Source organism: Chaetodon auriga, chromosome 4, assembly GCF_051107435.1.
Source record: "Chaetodon auriga isolate fChaAug3 chromosome 4, fChaAug3.hap1, whole genome shotgun sequence".
In the NCBI taxonomy this organism is placed as follows: Eukaryota; Metazoa; Chordata; class Actinopteri; order Chaetodontiformes; family Chaetodontidae; genus Chaetodon; species Chaetodon auriga.
In genome coordinates this window covers 17767746-17785487 of record NC_135077.1, presented here as the reverse complement: position 1 = coordinate 17785487, position 17742 = coordinate 17767746, and the positions used below count along the sequence as shown (strand labels likewise).

The 17742-nt window shown below is 44.9% G+C and overlaps 1 protein-coding gene across 4 annotated transcripts in view; it reads left to right on the top strand.

The window, feature by feature from the left end:
- The window catches only part of LOC143319317 (uncharacterized), a 30795-nt gene extending 13293 nt beyond the window's left edge, over nt 1–17502 (top strand). The window contains exons 7-22 of one of the 4 annotated variants that reach the window (XM_076728183.1): nt 46–154; nt 588–696; nt 1008–1102; nt 2116–2230; nt 2786–3073; nt 4022–4120; nt 4214–4398; nt 5466–5547; nt 7241–7308; nt 8969–9076; nt 9621–9722; nt 9898–10036; nt 11309–12105; nt 12183–12840; nt 13326–13902; nt 15520–17502. In XM_076728183.1, coding sequence (XP_076584298.1) covers nt 46–154; nt 588–696; nt 1008–1102; nt 2116–2230; nt 2786–3073; nt 4022–4120; nt 4214–4398; nt 5466–5547; nt 7241–7308; nt 8969–9076; nt 9621–9722; nt 9898–10036; nt 11309–12105; nt 12183–12840; nt 13326–13902; nt 15520–15616 — 3628 coding nt within the window. In that variant the 3' untranslated portion in view covers nt 15617–17502. The remainder of the gene's footprint in view (nt 1–45; nt 155–587; nt 697–1007; nt 1103–2115; nt 2231–2785; nt 3074–4021; nt 4121–4213; nt 4399–5465; nt 5548–7240; nt 7309–8968; nt 9077–9620; nt 9723–9897; nt 10037–11308; nt 12106–12182; nt 12841–13325; nt 13903–15519) is intronic. The other 3 variants (XM_076728184.1, XM_076728186.1, XM_076728187.1) reach the window with 3 other exon arrangements.
- Nucleotides 17503–17742: the final 240 nt, after the last annotated feature.

The following is a 17742-nucleotide window of genomic DNA, read 5'->3' as shown; positions in this document are numbered from 1 at the left end:
GGAAGGTGACATTCAAATAAAGGTCAATATGATTTTGTGCTTCAGGTTGCTCATTCAGGCTGGCATAGATATCAACAGACAGTCCGAGTCTGGCACAGCGCTACATCAGGCAGCCCTCTGTGGGAAGACGGAGGTAGTACGCCTGCTGCTGGATGTAAGTCTGTCTGCCTGTCTCTCTCTCTGTCTGTCTGTTTAATGTGTTTACAAAAGCAACTGTTGTTAAAGCTGCCTCCCTCCCCTCAGTTGAGCAAGTTTACACCTCAGCACTTGGCTTCCATCCCACCGAGCTGTGTGATGAAGCCTGTGGGATATGTTAGCTTGTTACATAAAACTGTAGCAGACCGGCTAGCATCCTACCTACCTGTCATGCAATATTCAAACCAGCTCTGTTTTGTTTTTTAATCCTTTTGTCATCTTCATATGAGTTTATTGCTGGGGCAGCACACACGGCAAATGTTAGCAGCAGGCATGTACACACAGCCAGACTGACACTGAATGCACAGCATGCTGTAGCCCGTCTATGAACTCAGCGTGGCACAATTTCACATTGCAGATTTAACTGTTTTTTCTTCTCCGCTTCCATCCAGAGTGGCATCAGCGCAGGAGTGAGAAACACTCTTAGTCAAACTGCCCTGGACATCGTTAACCAGTTCACCACCACACAGGCCAGTCGGGAGATCAAACAACTGCTGAGAGGTGAGCACATGAGTGCAAACACACACTACTGCTCACAAGTAATGCGAGGGCTGGAGCCACAAATACTGATGCACATGCTTTTTAATAAGGCTATTAAAAATGGTTAATTTGCTGTGATATGTATTTGATATACATATATAGATATTTGCAGTTTTTTGTTAATTGCAAATGGATGTGAAAATACAGGACTCCATATATTCAGCACCATCAGAGAAGCAAACAGTGCATGCAGCCGACCCCCACTGCCTTCCTCTTCCTTGCCTTCTCCACTCAGCTCTGTTGTTCACTGATACTAAACTCTTGTGTTGTAGATGCTTCAGCTGCGATGCAGGTGCGCGCCCTGAAGGATTACTGCAACAACTACGACCTTACCAGCCTCAACATTAAAGCTGGAGACATCATCACGGTACATTGATCTAATAATCGTCCCAAAATTTGACACACAGCCTGTTCTCAAAGCGCTGCACGACTGTGTACTGAAATCCATCTGTCAATGAAGAAAATATGCAATGTAGTTAATTATAGTCTTTATTAATGTATGCAGATACACAGACGCAGTTTTTAACACTAGTAATAGCTTTAGCATAACTTTCAGTTAAATACCCGGAGCCATTTCCCCAAATTTACTCAGTTCAAAAGCCTCATTATGACGTAGCTAAGTATTTACTAAATGGAGATTAACACATCTCTAAATTAAAATGGGATTGTGCTACACAAACTACTTCTTACATAGAGATTAGTTGTGACTAAATACGAGTATTACCACAAATAACAACCAGTAAGGTGTAACTGCTACGTAGCTAGCTGAAGTAACTGACAAAATTAATGTTAGCTTGCTAATATATAAAGCATTTAGACTGAAGCATAAATGGAATATGGTTGATATATTTGACATAATACTTAGTAAAGTGCTCTTTAATAATAATAAAATTATAAATTACTTTACAAAAATAACACAAATTACAATACGTTGAGCTCATGATGTTAGCGTTAGTTAGGCTAACTTAATCTGATACATCCTGCTCATTCTTAAAGAGGAACACATTTTTTTTACACATAATCACATAGATTGTTGTTGGTGTTTGATGTTACTAAAGGTGATTTTCTCCAACAAAACATGTTTTTTCTACCCATAAAAATGTAATTTTGGGCAGTTATGTTACTGATGCTACAGCGACTTCCTGTTTACTGTACATAGCACATAGCACATTACTTTTGACTGAATGGCGTTTCCAAGCAATTTATTTACACGTTCTTCAAAGGTTATGAGCCAGGTATGTGTAAAGTTTTACCTAATTTTGTAAAACTAGCTTAGGGAGGAGTTTGCACACACACATAATGATGGATTCATGTTTAGCAGGTACTGTTTTGAAAGTGCAAACAGGTTATAATTTCATCTTTGTATGTGTGTGTTAACAGGTTTTGGAGCAGCACTCTGATGGCCGATGGAAAGGCTGTATTCACGACAACCGCACAGGAAATGACCGTGTGGGCTACTTCCCCTCCAACATGGTGGAAGTCATCAAGAGGGCAGGTGACCACCCACATCACAGCTGTGTGTGTGTGTGTATGTGTGTGTGTGTGTGTGGGAGGATGTGTGTGCTATCACATTCAGCAGTTGTTCTGTAGCTATAGGTGATCATTAGTTGTAGCTAAGTGCAGCATCATCGGCCTCTTTAGGCCACCCATCCGTTTTTCCCAACCTGTCAATCATTTCCATTGATCAAATACTGCCCCCTATTGGCTGTCAACCCCCGTCCCTCCCTCCCTCCTTCCTCTATATGTGTTCCCTCTGTCACCCTCCCTAATTTATAAACCTGTAACCTGCTCTAGACTGTGATGCTTCTGTTCATATTGTTTGTTTGCTGTATTGATATAGTGAAGTATTATATTTTAATTTATAACGATATATTCCCTGTGGATATATGGATGTATTCTTTTCTCATATTTTGATTTTTATCAGTTATTGTTTTATATATTTTCAGATCTGATTAGATTTCTTTTGTTTCAAGTTGACTGATGAGTTGTTGTTGTTGTTGTTGTGTTGTTGTTGTTGTTTTGCACCTCCCTCCTCCTGGCTCGTGTCCAGGTTACTCCCCCTCCCAGCAGTGCCACACCCTCCTGCTCCGCAGGCCCAACCCCTGTCCCATTGCCTCGGTCAACGGACACTCATACCCCCCCTCCAAAGTCCTCCCCCTGCATCTGCCTTCCCCTCCTCCCCCTCACCCCAACACACAGTCCCTCCCTCGGTTCTCCTCCTTTGGGTACGTTCCTCTTCCCATCTCTCCTCCTTCTCTGTCTACTCCTCCTCTGTCCACTCCTCCTCCTCCTCCTCCTCCTCCTCTCTCCACTTCTCAGGAGCAGCAGAGTCAGACAGGTACATACTGTAGTATCACTTTAAACCACAGATAACAATCCTTTCCTCGCTGTGACGAGACCACATATAGAATATATGAGCTTTCTGCTTGTTCCAGCACTTCTCTGCAGCTACATATATATCATATATGTGTGTGTGTATGTAAATGTGTGTAAATTATGTACGTATATATTAAAGGATCGGTTCACCCTAATGACAAAAATTGATTTCTGCTGACATATTATTTCATTAGAAATTGTTTCAAAGGGTAAAAAAAGTGGACACCATACACTGCTAAACCTATGGATTATCAGATTTAAGAACAATCTATTCAGTCTAATTTGATTTATTCACTTCAATTGTACTCAAATAGCTTTTTTTTGTCATTTGGGTGAACTGACCCTTTAACTGATATATTCAAATTTAAGACACCATTTTTATATCACTTCACACACTGAACACATTATAGAAAACTGAGAGGCATCATTCATCATTTTATAGATATTTTACTTCAGTCATTGGATGTGTTATTTAAAATAAAATCATTGTGTCTTGAATAGTGTGATATTTGTTAATATTGCGCAGACAAGCACACAATGATGAACCTATCTGGGGGGTCTGAAAATGATCAGCTCTTAGAGGGGCGCAATCATAATGAGTAATTATGTGTTTATGAAAGTGTAGGTCAGTGAGGAGTGTATCTTTGTGAGTGTTTGACGCCGTTCATTGAAAACTTAAACCTGTTTATATACTCTATATAATGTATAGTAGATATATTATAAAGTACATGCAGTATAAATACACTCACACACACTCACTGCTTATACTATAATAAACTACATTCAACACATTAACATATGGGTCTGTGTAGCTACTGATTAGTCACTGCATTTTTTTGTTATAAGAACTTGTGTATCTGTGTGTGTGTGTGTGTGTGTGTGTGTGTGTGTGTGTGTGTGTGTGAGACAGGTTCGCGGACTGCAGAGCCAAGTCCTCAAGGCTCTCCGACTCTGGGACAGCAGAGCAGCACCAGTGAGGATATCTGGGTGCTACGCAAACCGCTGGCAGGTAAACTCAGGTGTTTTCGTTTAACAAAGTGAAACTATGCATTTGACGGATGTTTTCTATATAATCCTGCAACGTGTGCGTTTGTGCATGGAGGTGGTGAGCGCAGCGGCAGTGTGGGCAGCATCGGCAGCATTCGGTCGTCAAGCAGCTTGCAGAGCTCTGGAAACACGCATGTTCTGACCACGCCTGCACCCAGCCCACACCCGGCATCCACGCCAGGAGTCAACACACACGGCCTTAACGCTCCAGGCCTGCACGCACAAGCCGAAGGGGTCAAAGTAAGAGAGTCCTTTCATTTATTCTACGTGCATGTGCACTTTGCTGCTGGATCTTCACAAAACAACAAGCACGTCGTTTCTAGGAAACAGCAAAACATTTCAAGAAACAAACACCAGTCTACTCACCAAGTTAACCACAGGTCTGTTTCCTGCACGGTTTGCTCTTCCGTTGGAGAGATCGGCATCGTGTTTTACCAACAGTAGGCCAGGTGCATCAAGACGGTGGCCTGCTGGCTTCTGTCTGGATAACAGTTAACAGCTAAACTCTTCTGTATCTGTCCCTGATTATCTTTTTGCATCTCAGCTTCTCTAAATTTGTCTTAGATTAGTTTTGTTAGTGTCAGCATCTGTTAAGATAAGGTGTTAACCTCAGCCCAGGTGTATGAACATCACATCACGTTCATACACACACCACATCATGAGAGAATGATGAAAATACGTGTGTGAAAAGTGAAAAGTCACAACAGTGAGTCATCCTGTACTATAAGCTCAAATGTGATTGGCTCAGTGTCAGATACACTGATTTTAGTTGCAATTTTTGCAACATTATACTGTTGTATTTAGTATTTGTATGAGTTGAACTTGATAAGTGCACCATGGACTCACATTTCAAAGAAAGCTTTTAATGCCTTTGTGCACAACGTCGCAGCTCGAGCCCAAATAGTGAAGTGTCTTTGTGCATTTCATTGTCTGTGCAGATTGTTGATTTTTTTTTTTCTTGTATGCTTTCTGCGCTATTTTTAGGTAGTGCCTTAAAAATTCTCAATCAGCAATGAGCCAAACTGGATGGTGTCCCCATATCATGCTGGAGGGACATCATCTAGTTTAAGGAGTGTTTATTTCTGCTGCATTGGTAAACTGCAGGAAATGAAGGAGGAAGCCAGAGTCTGAGTCTGTAATATGTGCACTTAGTCCGCTGAGCTGAGTCACAAGGCACCTCTGGGATTTGAATGATTATGCTTGAGTAAATGTTTCATTTTCTGAGCGTGTGTGTGTGTGTGTGTGTGTGAGCATGTGTTTGCACGTGTGTGTGTATGAGCGTATTTATCTGTGTTTTTGTCTTTTAGCTCCTGGCCACTGTGCTGTCCCAGTCGGTAAAAGCCAAGGAGCATCTCTTGGAGCAGTCACAGTCTGTGGAGCAGTCAGCGAGTAAGCACACACTGCAGCATGAAAGCAATATCTCCGTTTTCATTTGTAGTGATAATTTGTGTCATCTGTCATGTCACGAGTGCAGCGGTGATGTAAGAAAGCTTGTCCTGACTTGCTGATACAAAAATTTATACCACTGATCTGATGATTCTGTCTGCAGCAAAGAGATCACAATTAAAAAAGATGATGTTCACCAGCACAACAAGTGCCTCTGGGCTTGTTTGAATTATTGCATTTATGAATCATATTTCTTCATTTCACTTTTAGTCAACCTGGCCCTCTAAAGACCACCTGTCTGTTCATATCAGACACAAGCAGCATCCTTGTATAATAGCAATTTAAGTTATGCTTTATTTATAAAAGCTGCTCTAAAACATTGTTCTTAGCAGCCAGGGACAGGTGGCTCTTTCTTGGGGTAAATCCTGTTTGGCTCAGAGGAATTTGTGCATTTTACTATTTAGCTGCTTGTAATAAGCATAATAAAACTGTGTAATTAGCCTGAGCTGCAACAGCCACCATAGATGAGGAGACAGACCGCAAAAGCACTAATAGAAGCCAATAAATCTGCTCGAAATCACATGACACTCGGCAAATAATGACAATTCTTCAAGTTTGGAGGCAGGTTTTGCTATCATGTATTTACCACTGCAGTCAGTGAAGGATTAGAATTAATAACTGTGTTGGATCAGGGCCTACTTCTAACTTGCACACTTCATTCCTGACAAGGTGTTTACAAGTTTACGTGGCTGTAGCTGCACGTTCGTCATCGGTCAAGTATTTGCTCGGCGCTATGGAAAGCAGCACATTCACAATGTGCCAGTAAAACATGTTTAATGTGTTCTTATACACACACAGTGTATTCTACAGACATTTATATGATGCCTCAGGCATCCTTCTCAAATTTGGGCAATGTGCTTGCAGTCAGAGTTGATTACTCATCTCACTTTGTGAAAGCATAGAAATTAGCATATTTTAATCTGCTGTCCTTCTCCTGGTTTAAGTGATGTGTGGGAAGTGTAGTGTTAAAACAACACCACAAAGCCGGCCAAGCATGGAGGCTATTACCAAGATTATTATGAGGGAGCACACAGGCAATATAAGCCTGATTCCATTACATTATTCCAGCTTCTCACTTTCAAAGGCTTGATCGCAAGATAACACCATTTCCTGGCTTTGCAGTGTTTTAAGAAACAAACAATTAAGAAACAATGTCCTGTTTTCATTTCCTAATAATTCCCTAGAACAGACAGTTCATAAGAAGCTGTTCATTTCTTAAGTAATTAAGCACAAATAACTAATAATTGACTTAAAACGGCGAATGTCTATTGACTTTAAATAAATTAAATATTCTCCACCGTCCCTGAGCGCTCCGTAACGACTGTACGGAGTCATCGTATGTTTTGTCACTGTTGAACATAACCACCATCTGCTGGATTTTAAGGTGTATGGCATTTATTGTGCCTCATCTTGAAACGGTAACAGAAGCAAAAACTGATTCGGATCCTTCCCAAAATTTAACGGGTTCTTCCTCGACCCTTGAAAGGTGTACTGATGGAGGTACATTCTGGATGGGTTCGAGCTTGTTTTTAAAAAATGTTGTTATTAATTTAAAAATGGTCCTTTGCTGCTAAAAGTAACATATTAATCCTTTTTTTTCCTTCTTTTTTCTTTCCCTTTCGTCTTCTACGTCAAGGCTCCTCCAGCTGCACGGTTCATGAACAGCGGTCGTTTGAGCGGAAGGCAGAGGAGGATGATGGGAAAGTGAGTTTTTGGATGGCAGATTGGTTCACTCTGGGGTCTCCTCTTTCTCTTGCTCCGGTTTCTTCTCAACCAGCACTCTGGTTTGACAGAAAGTCATCTGTAAGGGTTGGTTCGGTGGCACTGCGAGGTACCTGCCAGGGTGACATGCAAGTGTGTCCCCATGGAGACAGGCAGAGTGACAGACACATCGAGGAGTCAGTCGCTGTCTTGCCGTCTGTTCCCCACCCTTCCAACACACACACACACACACGTCCTCACACCACACTGAGACACCAGGCATCCACATGCTACCGCTCTGGTCTAGAACCTGCCAGCAGCACTGTGTGTTCTGTGAGGCCGAGGGTGGAACTCTGTGTGTGTTCTAGAGTCAAGTGATTACTGTTTGGCAGGTGACAGCAGTGTGTCTTAGTGTGTCCTCATTGGTTGAATCTCATTCAACATTCTTTGACAGTAAATTCATTCACAATACACACACAGCATGGATGCCATTGGTTAAAAAAATGAGTCAACCCAAAGTGTTTCCCACTTACCCTCTGTGGTACATAGTGGTGTCTAGAGAGCAGGAAAGAGGTGTTGATTCTGTGGCTCCACATGCGTTTCTCTTCGATTTGATCAGATCAACAATCACAGTAAGACCTGCTAGGTTATTTAGGCCGTGAGTGGTCCCAGTGGTGGCAGCTGTTAGCCACACTGGTAGGTTCAGTTTCACTTGTATTTTCGAGATCTCCACCTCTGAGACTCCTACCGTCACTACATACGCAATACATGTGAAACTAAATTTAATTGTGGTGATAAAACTGAAAAACTCCACCTAGAGACAGAAGTGTTTACGCTCAGTTTATAATCCACAGCCCTCGCTCAGAACAGTTTTTCTCTATTTTTGCTTTCAGTAGAAAATAGTTAACGTAAAGAAAACTGTTGACAGCGTGGTCTGTGAAATCAGCCAAACATATTTGATGCTTCTCCCATTTCTGGAAAAAAGCACATTTCAAATGTCATGAACAGCATGAGTGAACTTCCATTTACCTCCACTGTATCTGGGAGGTGCAGAAGTCTCAGCGGCAGGGATCTCAGAACTTATTCAAATAAATCTGCGTGGCTAATTACCGCTAGGGGTAAGTGGGGATGCTTTATTTTCACTCAGTTCCTACTTTGTTCTCTGGTGTGTGTCTTATTTATATGAAACCTTATGAATTACAAGCAGCATTGTTGGGAGTGATGTGTATTCAGCCAAATCCATGTATCACCCCTGAAAACTCCGAAGTGCTCTTACTGCATAGTTTAGCAGCAGCGTGTCAGAAACAGTGTTTGAGCATGAATTAATGCAGTTTTATTCTTTGACTTTGTGCTGGCGTTATGCAAATATTGCAGGGTTATTGCTCTATAAGCTAAAGGCAACCTGACAAGCTCTCTATCACGTGTTCCAGAACAGGTTTCCATTCCTTGCTGGTAAACACTGTCTAGATTTTGATGTAGAGCAGAGTTACACTTTGGGATCACAATGGAAGGTTCTGTGCTGCTTTCTAGAACAATCTTCTCTCCCGTGTTCTAGAGCAGGCTGCTATGCTGTGTTCTAGAACAGGTCTGTGTTTGTTGCTCTAGAAGAAGCCTGTGGACTCTTCTAGAAGCAGGCAGTAGTGTTCTGTGTTCTGTGTTCTAGAAGCAGGCAGTAGTGGCGTGGCTGGGTGAGTTTCAGCTGCAGTTCTACACCACCCACTTCCTCACCGCGGGATATGATCTAGACACCATTAGCCGCATGACCCCTGAGGTAAGGTCATGACCCCTGACCCCCTCACGCCCCGCCCCTTGTCTGTCAAGGCTCCGCCCCAGCACAGCTCTCAAATCAGCTCCCCACTGACCTGGATGATGTCATCATGACCCTCCTGTCTCTGTCACCTGACCCCCCGGTGTGAGTCCTGAGCCTCAGCCAGTCACTTCTCATACGCTGTCTGCTTCATTTACATACCTGTGTTCACACATGGCCGTGTGCTCCAGCCTGTGCTGTAAACGCTACTCTGTGTTTGTCCTTGAGTGTGTTTTCGGTGCCACTGTGTGTGTGTGTGTGTGTGTGTGTGTGTGTGTTTGTGTGTGTATTGAAGCGGACACAGTGGTATGACGTAAACCCCCTAAGGGCAGGGGACACTCATCAGAGATTATCCAAAGCAAAATATTCCTGAAGGCGCATCACGCGCAGCTCATGTACAAATGTCAAACGTGTGCATAAAGTTGTTTACATTTAAAAGAAGAAAAAAAACACACCTACCTTAGCTGTGCTGAATTCCTGATGTGACTAAGTGTGCTTTGTGTTGAAGGACCTGACGGCAATTGGGGTCATGAAGCCTGGACATCGAAAGAAGTTAACGTCAGAGATCAGCAAGCTGCCTTCCACAGACTGGCTGCCAGACCACAAGCCTGTAAGGCTCTCACGTGTTCTATACCGAGTAGAAAAAAGGAAGATGTTGAGTTTTGGTGGCTGCACGCACCAAAGCAAACACACATGCAGCAGAATGCAGGACTCTGCATCCTGTAACCTGTGCACAAGCTTTTTAACATCATGCCCAAGTTTGTGTGTCTCTGTGTGTGTTTCAGGCCAATCTGGCGGACTGGCTGTCTCACCTGGGTCTTAGTCAGTACTATCAGGTTCTGGTGCAGAACGGGTACGAAAACATTGACTTCATCTCTGACATCAGCCTTGAGGATCTGCAAGAGATTGGCATCACTAAGCTCGGTAAGATGTGGCTACATTATTAAGATGGGAAATAAAACTACATGATTTTGCACAATGGTGCTCTGACAACTACCTTCAACTCAATGTCGATAAAACAAAAGAACTGGTCATTCATGCATCCAAACCACTCTCCGGACTTACTCACATCTCCATCAATGGTCAGCCAGTCGAACAGGTCAGTACCTTCAAATACCTTGGACTCACAATTGACAATAAGCTACAATTCAATGAACATGCCACCATTATACAGAAACGTGCACATCAGAGACTGTACATCATACGCAAACTAAAATCACTGTCTGTTGCCCCCCACCTCCTTCTGCTACTATACAAGAGCATCATCCAACCCCTTCTACTTTACTGCTCCCCCTGTTTCTTCAACATACTAACTGTCACCAGCAAGAACAAGCTCATTAAAATCTCCAATTTAGCATCCAAGATAATACACCTCCCTACCCCCAGCCTCACTGATGCAAATGAAAAAGCCATCACACGCCTAGCCCGCACAATAGCAAGCAGCCCTGACCACCCTCTGAACCGGTTCTTCACCCTTCTCCCATCTGGCCGCAGATACAGAACACTGGACTGGAAAAAAGCACACTTCAAAAAAAGTTTTGTTCCCACAGCAATCACTGCACTGAACAAATTCCTCTGACAATTACCATAACCACCCCCGACCCTTCATTTGTATATGTATGTAGGTGTAAGTGAATGTTTAAATGGCGTCTTTGTATGTATGTATGTGGAGGAGAAGAGGAGAAGAAGATATGTGTACATGTGTGTGGTTGCTTATGTGTTCTGTTGTTTGTATGTATGTAAATGTAAATGTAAAATGTAAATGTGATGTGAGTCATACAAAATCTGACCATGCCTGAAGAAACTGACCTGTCTGATGTGACAACAAATATCCCTATGGGACAATAAAGAAATCTGATCTAATCTAATCTAATAACAAAGCAAGCAGAGATAGAGCCGGTTATAGATAATGACCAAATTCAATTATTATTCGGCTTCTTCCTGAATTATAGTCCTCATGGCCTTGTAGCAAGTGTTCTGAGACCTGGTACAGGTCGTAGCCCAGGGATCAGGATTCTCTGGGTTAGCTGTAATGATCATGCCTACTTGTGCAGGATGGGGTCACCATCAAAGAGTTGCAGTTGCATGTATGCATCCATTACAACAGATACTCTCTTCCAGCTTTGGTTTCTAAATATGTTTTCGATGTCTTTCGACCTGACAATAAGTTTTCCTCCACACCCCGACTCCCCTCAGGCCACCAGAAGAAGTTGATGTTGGGAGTGAGGAGACTGAAGGAGCTCCAGAGAGGAGAAAGTAGGTCTGAGCCTCCTCAGAGCCCCTCCACACCTCCATCCAGCCCAGGCGGCAGCACCAGCTCGGAGCCCCGGAGGGAGGTGAGGAAGCAGAGGGACGGCGCCCCCAGCCCACTGGCCAAACCTCGCCCAGGTCTCACACATTCACACACCCCTCCCCACACTCCGACACAAACCCCGCCGCAAACCCCTCCACATGCCCGCACCCAGCAGGCCTCCCCCAGGGCTCGGCCGCGCCCCTCCACCAAGGTGGCGGCAGATTCGTCAGTACCGTTGCTCCGCCTGCCCAGTGAGGAGGAAGAGCGACGAAGAACTCACAGTCTAATAGGCTCAGAATCGGACTCTAGATACGCCACCGTGTGCCGCAGCAGCTCCGCACATACTGCCCCTAATGATGTCACTGTTAACCGCAGCCAATCGTCCGTCACCCTTCGTCCCCGTCGGAAAGGTCGGCCACCGACACCACCTAAACGGTCCTGTTCTTCCATTACCGGGGGTGATGGGGAGGGCGAGGGACAGACGGAGGGGCTACTAGGGCTGCCAACCTATCGAGAGCGGCGAGCCAGCGACTGCGGCAGCCTGGGATCAGCTTTAAGATCTCAGGGCTCAGCAGGCCTGGAGAGATCAGAGGGGGCTTCTGGGAGCGTTCGCAGCCTCGCCGCTATGCTGGAAACATCCATCGTGAGTGGAGCCAAAACCCTGCCGAGGAATCTGGGAGGAAGCACCAACTACCTGCAGGTGGGTGTGTCTTTGTGTTGGCTGAGAATCACATTTTTAAATGAGCAGCATGCATGTGTAACAATCACGATCTCCAGGTGAGTCCGCCTACACTCCGTCGCCAGGCGGGGGCCGGGGGTCTTGGCTCTGAGGATGATGACGTCTTAAGTCGGCGCAGGACCATCAGTGGACCAGAAGGCCTCCCCGGTGATCAGCTCGAACTGTCACCTCGGCAACCAGCCCAGCAGCGACCAGAGCCCCGGCCCCGCTCCATCGTGGTCTCCTCAGCATCGGAGATCTCAGATGGCACGGCGACACTCCGAAGGAGGCCACGCCCCCTGGCGACAGACTCCGAAGCACCCGCGTCCGTGACGACCACTGTTGTTACCATGTCGACCGGTACTGACACCATACGCAGGAGACCACGCACGTCTGAGCACACACAAGGCGTCCTTCAAAGCAATAACCAGTTAGACTCTCCCAGTAGTCAAACGGATAGTAGCCGGAAAAACGGAGGCGAGCCGCAGCAGAACGGCGGCGTGGTCCTCAGGCGGAGGCCGGTGTCCGAGGTCTCTGACAGGACGGAGACCGCCAGAGAGAGCTGTGAGTGGATGGAGGCGAGGAAGTCTCTGAAGCCGCCGGTCTCACCCAAACCATCCACAGTCACCCTGAGGAAGGCACAAGCTGACCCCCCGACCCCGACGCGCAGGGTTCCCATACCGGGCCCTGATAATACTGAGACGGCACAGAGCCCCGGTGAGACACACACACAAAACTGAAGATGCATTTAATAAAGATTAGGCCTGTTATTATATGGCTTATTCTACATTCTTATATTCATCACAAAATATTCTTGTTGCCTCGGTAAGAATGGATATTTACTTACTGTATATGAAAATGGATGAAGGGTTGTAAAATCCTATATAGTACCAGCATCCCAAGGAAATGCTTAAAGATTAGGAAAATAAAGTTGGAATAGCTATAACAGATGGACATCAGCAGTAACTCAACAGTGAGGATGTCATTAAAAGCGTGAGTGATGATTTCATATGATCAGTTGGAGACTTTATTATTCTGAGTGAGTTGTAATTAAAAACTTAAAAACTAGAAAGGTTAATAATTCACAGGAATTGAAGAGCTGTTACAGATTTGTTTTTTTGGTGATGTTTTGATTAAAGATGATCTTCATTCAGTTGTATGTAAGTAAACTGACATGATTCCCTCTGACTCCCTCTGACCAGAGCCGAAGCGCGTCCCTCCTCCTGTATCCCCGAAACCCCGTGGGCCTCCAACAGCACCTAAACCAGGCAAAGCAATAGTAGTTTCGGCTACCATGAGCCCGAGTTCTGCTGCCACCAGCCCTGCTGCAGCCAGCCCCACCCCAGCCCCCAAACCCTCCTCTCCGCTCTCTGCCTCCGCCCCTCTACCGGCTCCCGACACCCCTTCTGCTCCCTCCCTCTCTCCGGGACTCCCTCTTACCTCGCCCTCTCCGGCCCAGAGTCCCTCCACACCCTCGCCACACCCTGTCAAACCGCCCCGCTCCTCCATCGCCGGCCTCTCCATCGACCTGCTGGGAGGACGGGAGGCAGAGGAGGAAGAGGAAAGGAGAGAGGAAGAGGAGAGGAGGAAAGAGAGGGAGCACAAGAGGCACAAAGAGCAGGAGGAGGAAGAGGAGAGGAAGGAAGAGAGTCTGAGAGGGGTGGAGGATCGAGCAGAGGAAGTGGAGGTGCAGCATCGTTTGGAGGAGACCAGTGCCTCCTTGGCTGCAGCTGTGCAGGCTGTAGAGCATAAAATCAAAGAGGAGGACACACAAAACGAGTGAGTATTTATGAAATGAATCTTCAGACCACAGAATGCACCGTTTATATCCAACAACAGACTCTCTGGACTACGTTTTGGCATCCAAGCTGATGAGCATAAATTAGCTTTTCCTCACACAATGCAGAGCTGCATACTGAGAGTAAAAATCCCACTTGGATGGACATGAGCCTCTTCTGTGTGTGTTGAATCTTAAAGAAATAGTATTTACTTTCCTTCCAAGAGGGACATGAGACAGTCCACATCCCTCTCATGTCTGTACATTAAGCACACAGGTGGAGTCAGGATGTTGCTAGCCTAGCTTAGCACAGTGACTAGAAGTGGGGGGAAACACCAAGCCTGGTTATCTCCACCTGTAAAGCACACAACTAAACACACTGGACAGGAATTTGTGCTTTCAGAGGAGTCCCAAACTTTAGCTATATCTTAAGGAATGACAGCCAACGCCTGTGCTCTCCACCTGGTAACAACCTTCTCATCTCACCCTCAGATAGAAAGCAAAAATAAGCAAATTCTCTAAAATATTCTAAATCATTTCCTGATGGGTCAGTGGTGTGGGGGTGCAGTGTTTTGTTCCCATTTGCGACAATAAACTGTAGTAAACACTCCGCAGCTCCGATGCCAAGGTGGCATCTTTCCCACAGCAAGGGCTGCTAAGGCTGAGCCTAACGTCAAACAGACAGATGGAAACCAGGTTAGAGTATTTATAACCGATTGCCATGACATGAAGTTGACATCCTTGAGGTTTCAGGCCTGGTTGATTGGGTGAAAGCCTTGGTTACTGTAGCAACAGCTAGTGCAATACCACAGCGAACCCCCTGAGCAGCTACTCTCTCAGGAATACAACAGAATAGCAACCGGTGTATCTGTTTACAGCACAACAAAGCAAATATGCTGCATTTCCTGTGCAGCAGTAGGACTTTCGCATTAGCAGTGACTTAATGCAGCTCTGACACGCTGTAAGGAGGGTGAACAATGAGCAGCCAGGCTGTTAGAAATCAGATTAAACTGCATGTTGTGAATCCCTGGTACTTATTTAGGCAATCTGAATCCAGCGTAGAGAGGGCGGACTGCACCACTAGAAATATCTATAGAGATAATAACTGACTGTAAAAACATTTAATGGCTTTTACAGGAAAAAAAAACAGCCCATTTGCATCAAAAATGGGGATCGGTGAAAACTTATGGATCATAACTTTAAAGCTGCTATAATCAGTGTTTTTATTAGAAAAATGTATGATAGAGAGAGTTTTTACTCCATTCAGCTCCATTCAGGTTTACAGCGAGTTTCAGCTCATTCTCACTTTTCTATTTTGGTTCATCGTCACCGTGGCAGCTGTTTTCAGCAACAAAGCACTAAAAACTCAGTTCCACTGTGTTCACCAGTCAGCAGCCAAGGAGACAGATATTTTCCTCAGGAGTTGGTATGGGAAGAAAATCAGGTTTTGCAGGTTTTGTTGAGTTGTTAACTTAGAGGTATTGCTAAGCTACTAAGACGCTAATTAAGAATGTGGAAAAATACACCCAAACCCAGCTCACACTCTCCACTTCACATCTCTCATCTGCGTCTGCCTCATCATCATCTAAACTCCTCCTTCTCTGCTGTCCCTCTCCCAGCTCTCTCTCCAGCAAAAAGACAACAGTCTCCATCTTGGACGACATCGGCAGCATGTTTGACGACTTGGCAGACCAACTGGATGCAATGCTGGACTGATCTCCTGCCAACGTCTGCTTTCCAACAAGCCCTTTCCCCCCTCCCACATCATGCGTAGGTGTATCAAGAAAACTCTCCCAAGGCTCGATGCTGGCGCTCTGAGAGTGTGTGTGTGCGTGTGTGTTTGGGCGCGCGTCCCTCCTGCGTGAGCGCTTCTCATGTAGCCTTGTACAGTATACCGAGGAGGGAGTCCTCTTCGTCTGGTGCGGTAGCTCTAGTACGCCTCCCGATGCGAGGAGGCCGCTCCCACACAACCTCTGACCTCTGCAGCCCAGCGAGTCACCGACCGCCCAGCCTCAGACGGCTGCGTGCATCGAGAAGCACAATCATTTTCCTCATCCTTTTATCTCTACAGACTCTGGCAGAGATCCTAACTCAGTCAGACAGGGAGACAGGCAGATAAGCATATTGCTTGCAAAAATAAGCACATAAACTGACTGACAGACAGGCAGATAGATAGCTAGATAGATAGACAAGACGCATACAGATGAGACACCGGAGAGAATTTTTAAAAGCACATGGAAAGACAGGCCGCTTTCTGAGTCTGTCTCACTCCTGCGATGTCAAAAGGATGCATTTTTCCAGATGAATCGTAGCCTCTATTTCTCTTCTGTATGAGTGGAGGATTGTGGTTAGCCGGACTTCCTGACCTGTGTGTTGTCTCTCTTCATGTTGTTGTTGTTGCTGTTGTTGTTATTGTTGCCGTTGTTGTCGTTACGAGTGTGTGTAGTCCCTGCTGATGCTCATGTCAATGTCCTCCCACTCGTACAGTAGTTACTCTAATGATCAGAACGACGATATAGATGTGTGTCCATGAATTTTGAGACACAAATACACACACACACTCACACGCACATGCACGCACGCACGCACGCACGCACGCACGCACACACACACACACACACATTACATTGGTTGTAATCTTGCTGGTGTTCTGCTTTGTTGGTGTTTAGCTCCATCTATGGAGGTTTGCTTGGAAATGAATCTACACATATACAGACATACATTTACATGCAAAGACACATATATACAAGCACACTCATGCGGTGTATCCCTTTGTCCTGCTGCAGTGAACAGTGTTTTTAAAAGATAATCCTATATTTCAATGCTTTATATAGTACATCCAGTATACATACATAGAGTTTATAATATACAGTACCTGGGTATTTGAGCTGTTAGAGCTCCCTCTAGTGTTGGTTAGTGAAACTGCCTCTAATCTGCCCGTCTTGTCTCCCCCTCTTTTATCTCCATCTGTGTCTGTTTTGTTAACTCTGCATCTCTCTGTGCCTTGGTAGTGTTCTTTCATATATTCAATATATTTTTTGTCTCTTTTTTTCATGATTTCCACTCCAAAAATGTTTTTTTTTTTTTCTGATTCCTAACAAACCCTCGCTCCTTGTGTGTGTATGATGTCAAAAGTAGCTTCTAGGTTGAGTTGTGAGTCCTATATGATCCCTACAATCAGTCACCCTGTCTGCAGTCCTCTTGTAACCATTGAGACGCCTTGTACGAGCCCATATAAGATCCCGTCTAAGCTGTAATAGATTGGCTCTGCTCCTCCACAGCTCCCTGGTTTTCAGTGGTTCCCCATGTAGGCCAGACAGTGGATCAACCACCAGTATTCATCCCAATGAAGAGTCCACTTGTATTTTTATGCTCTTTGAAAACAAAGATATATTTGAGAGACAGATGGTTCTATGTGAATAATAATAATAATGATGATAATTATAGACATTGAATTGAGGTGAGCTGATTGAGCCTGTACATTTATGGTTCTGGATGTGTTGTGACGGCTGTTGTGCCATGGTCGGGTTTAGGTTGTGTTTCTGCTGTGACGATGCATTCCTGTACAGCTGTGATCAGAATAAATGTATAAATTAAACCTATCATGACTCTTCAAGTGTGGTTCTTTTAGATCTCGTACTCACTCTTCTGGGAAGGGCATCCACGACATGTTGGACCTGGACCAGTTGAAACAAGAAAGGGCCTTCCTCCAAACTGTTGCTTCAATGTTGGAACATTGCTCTCAGGCCTGTAGCTGCCACTTCAGACAGCAGGATCATGGCATCTGCAATATTTCAGATTTTGGGAGGTTCAGTGACATGATGAATTCACATTCTACAAAT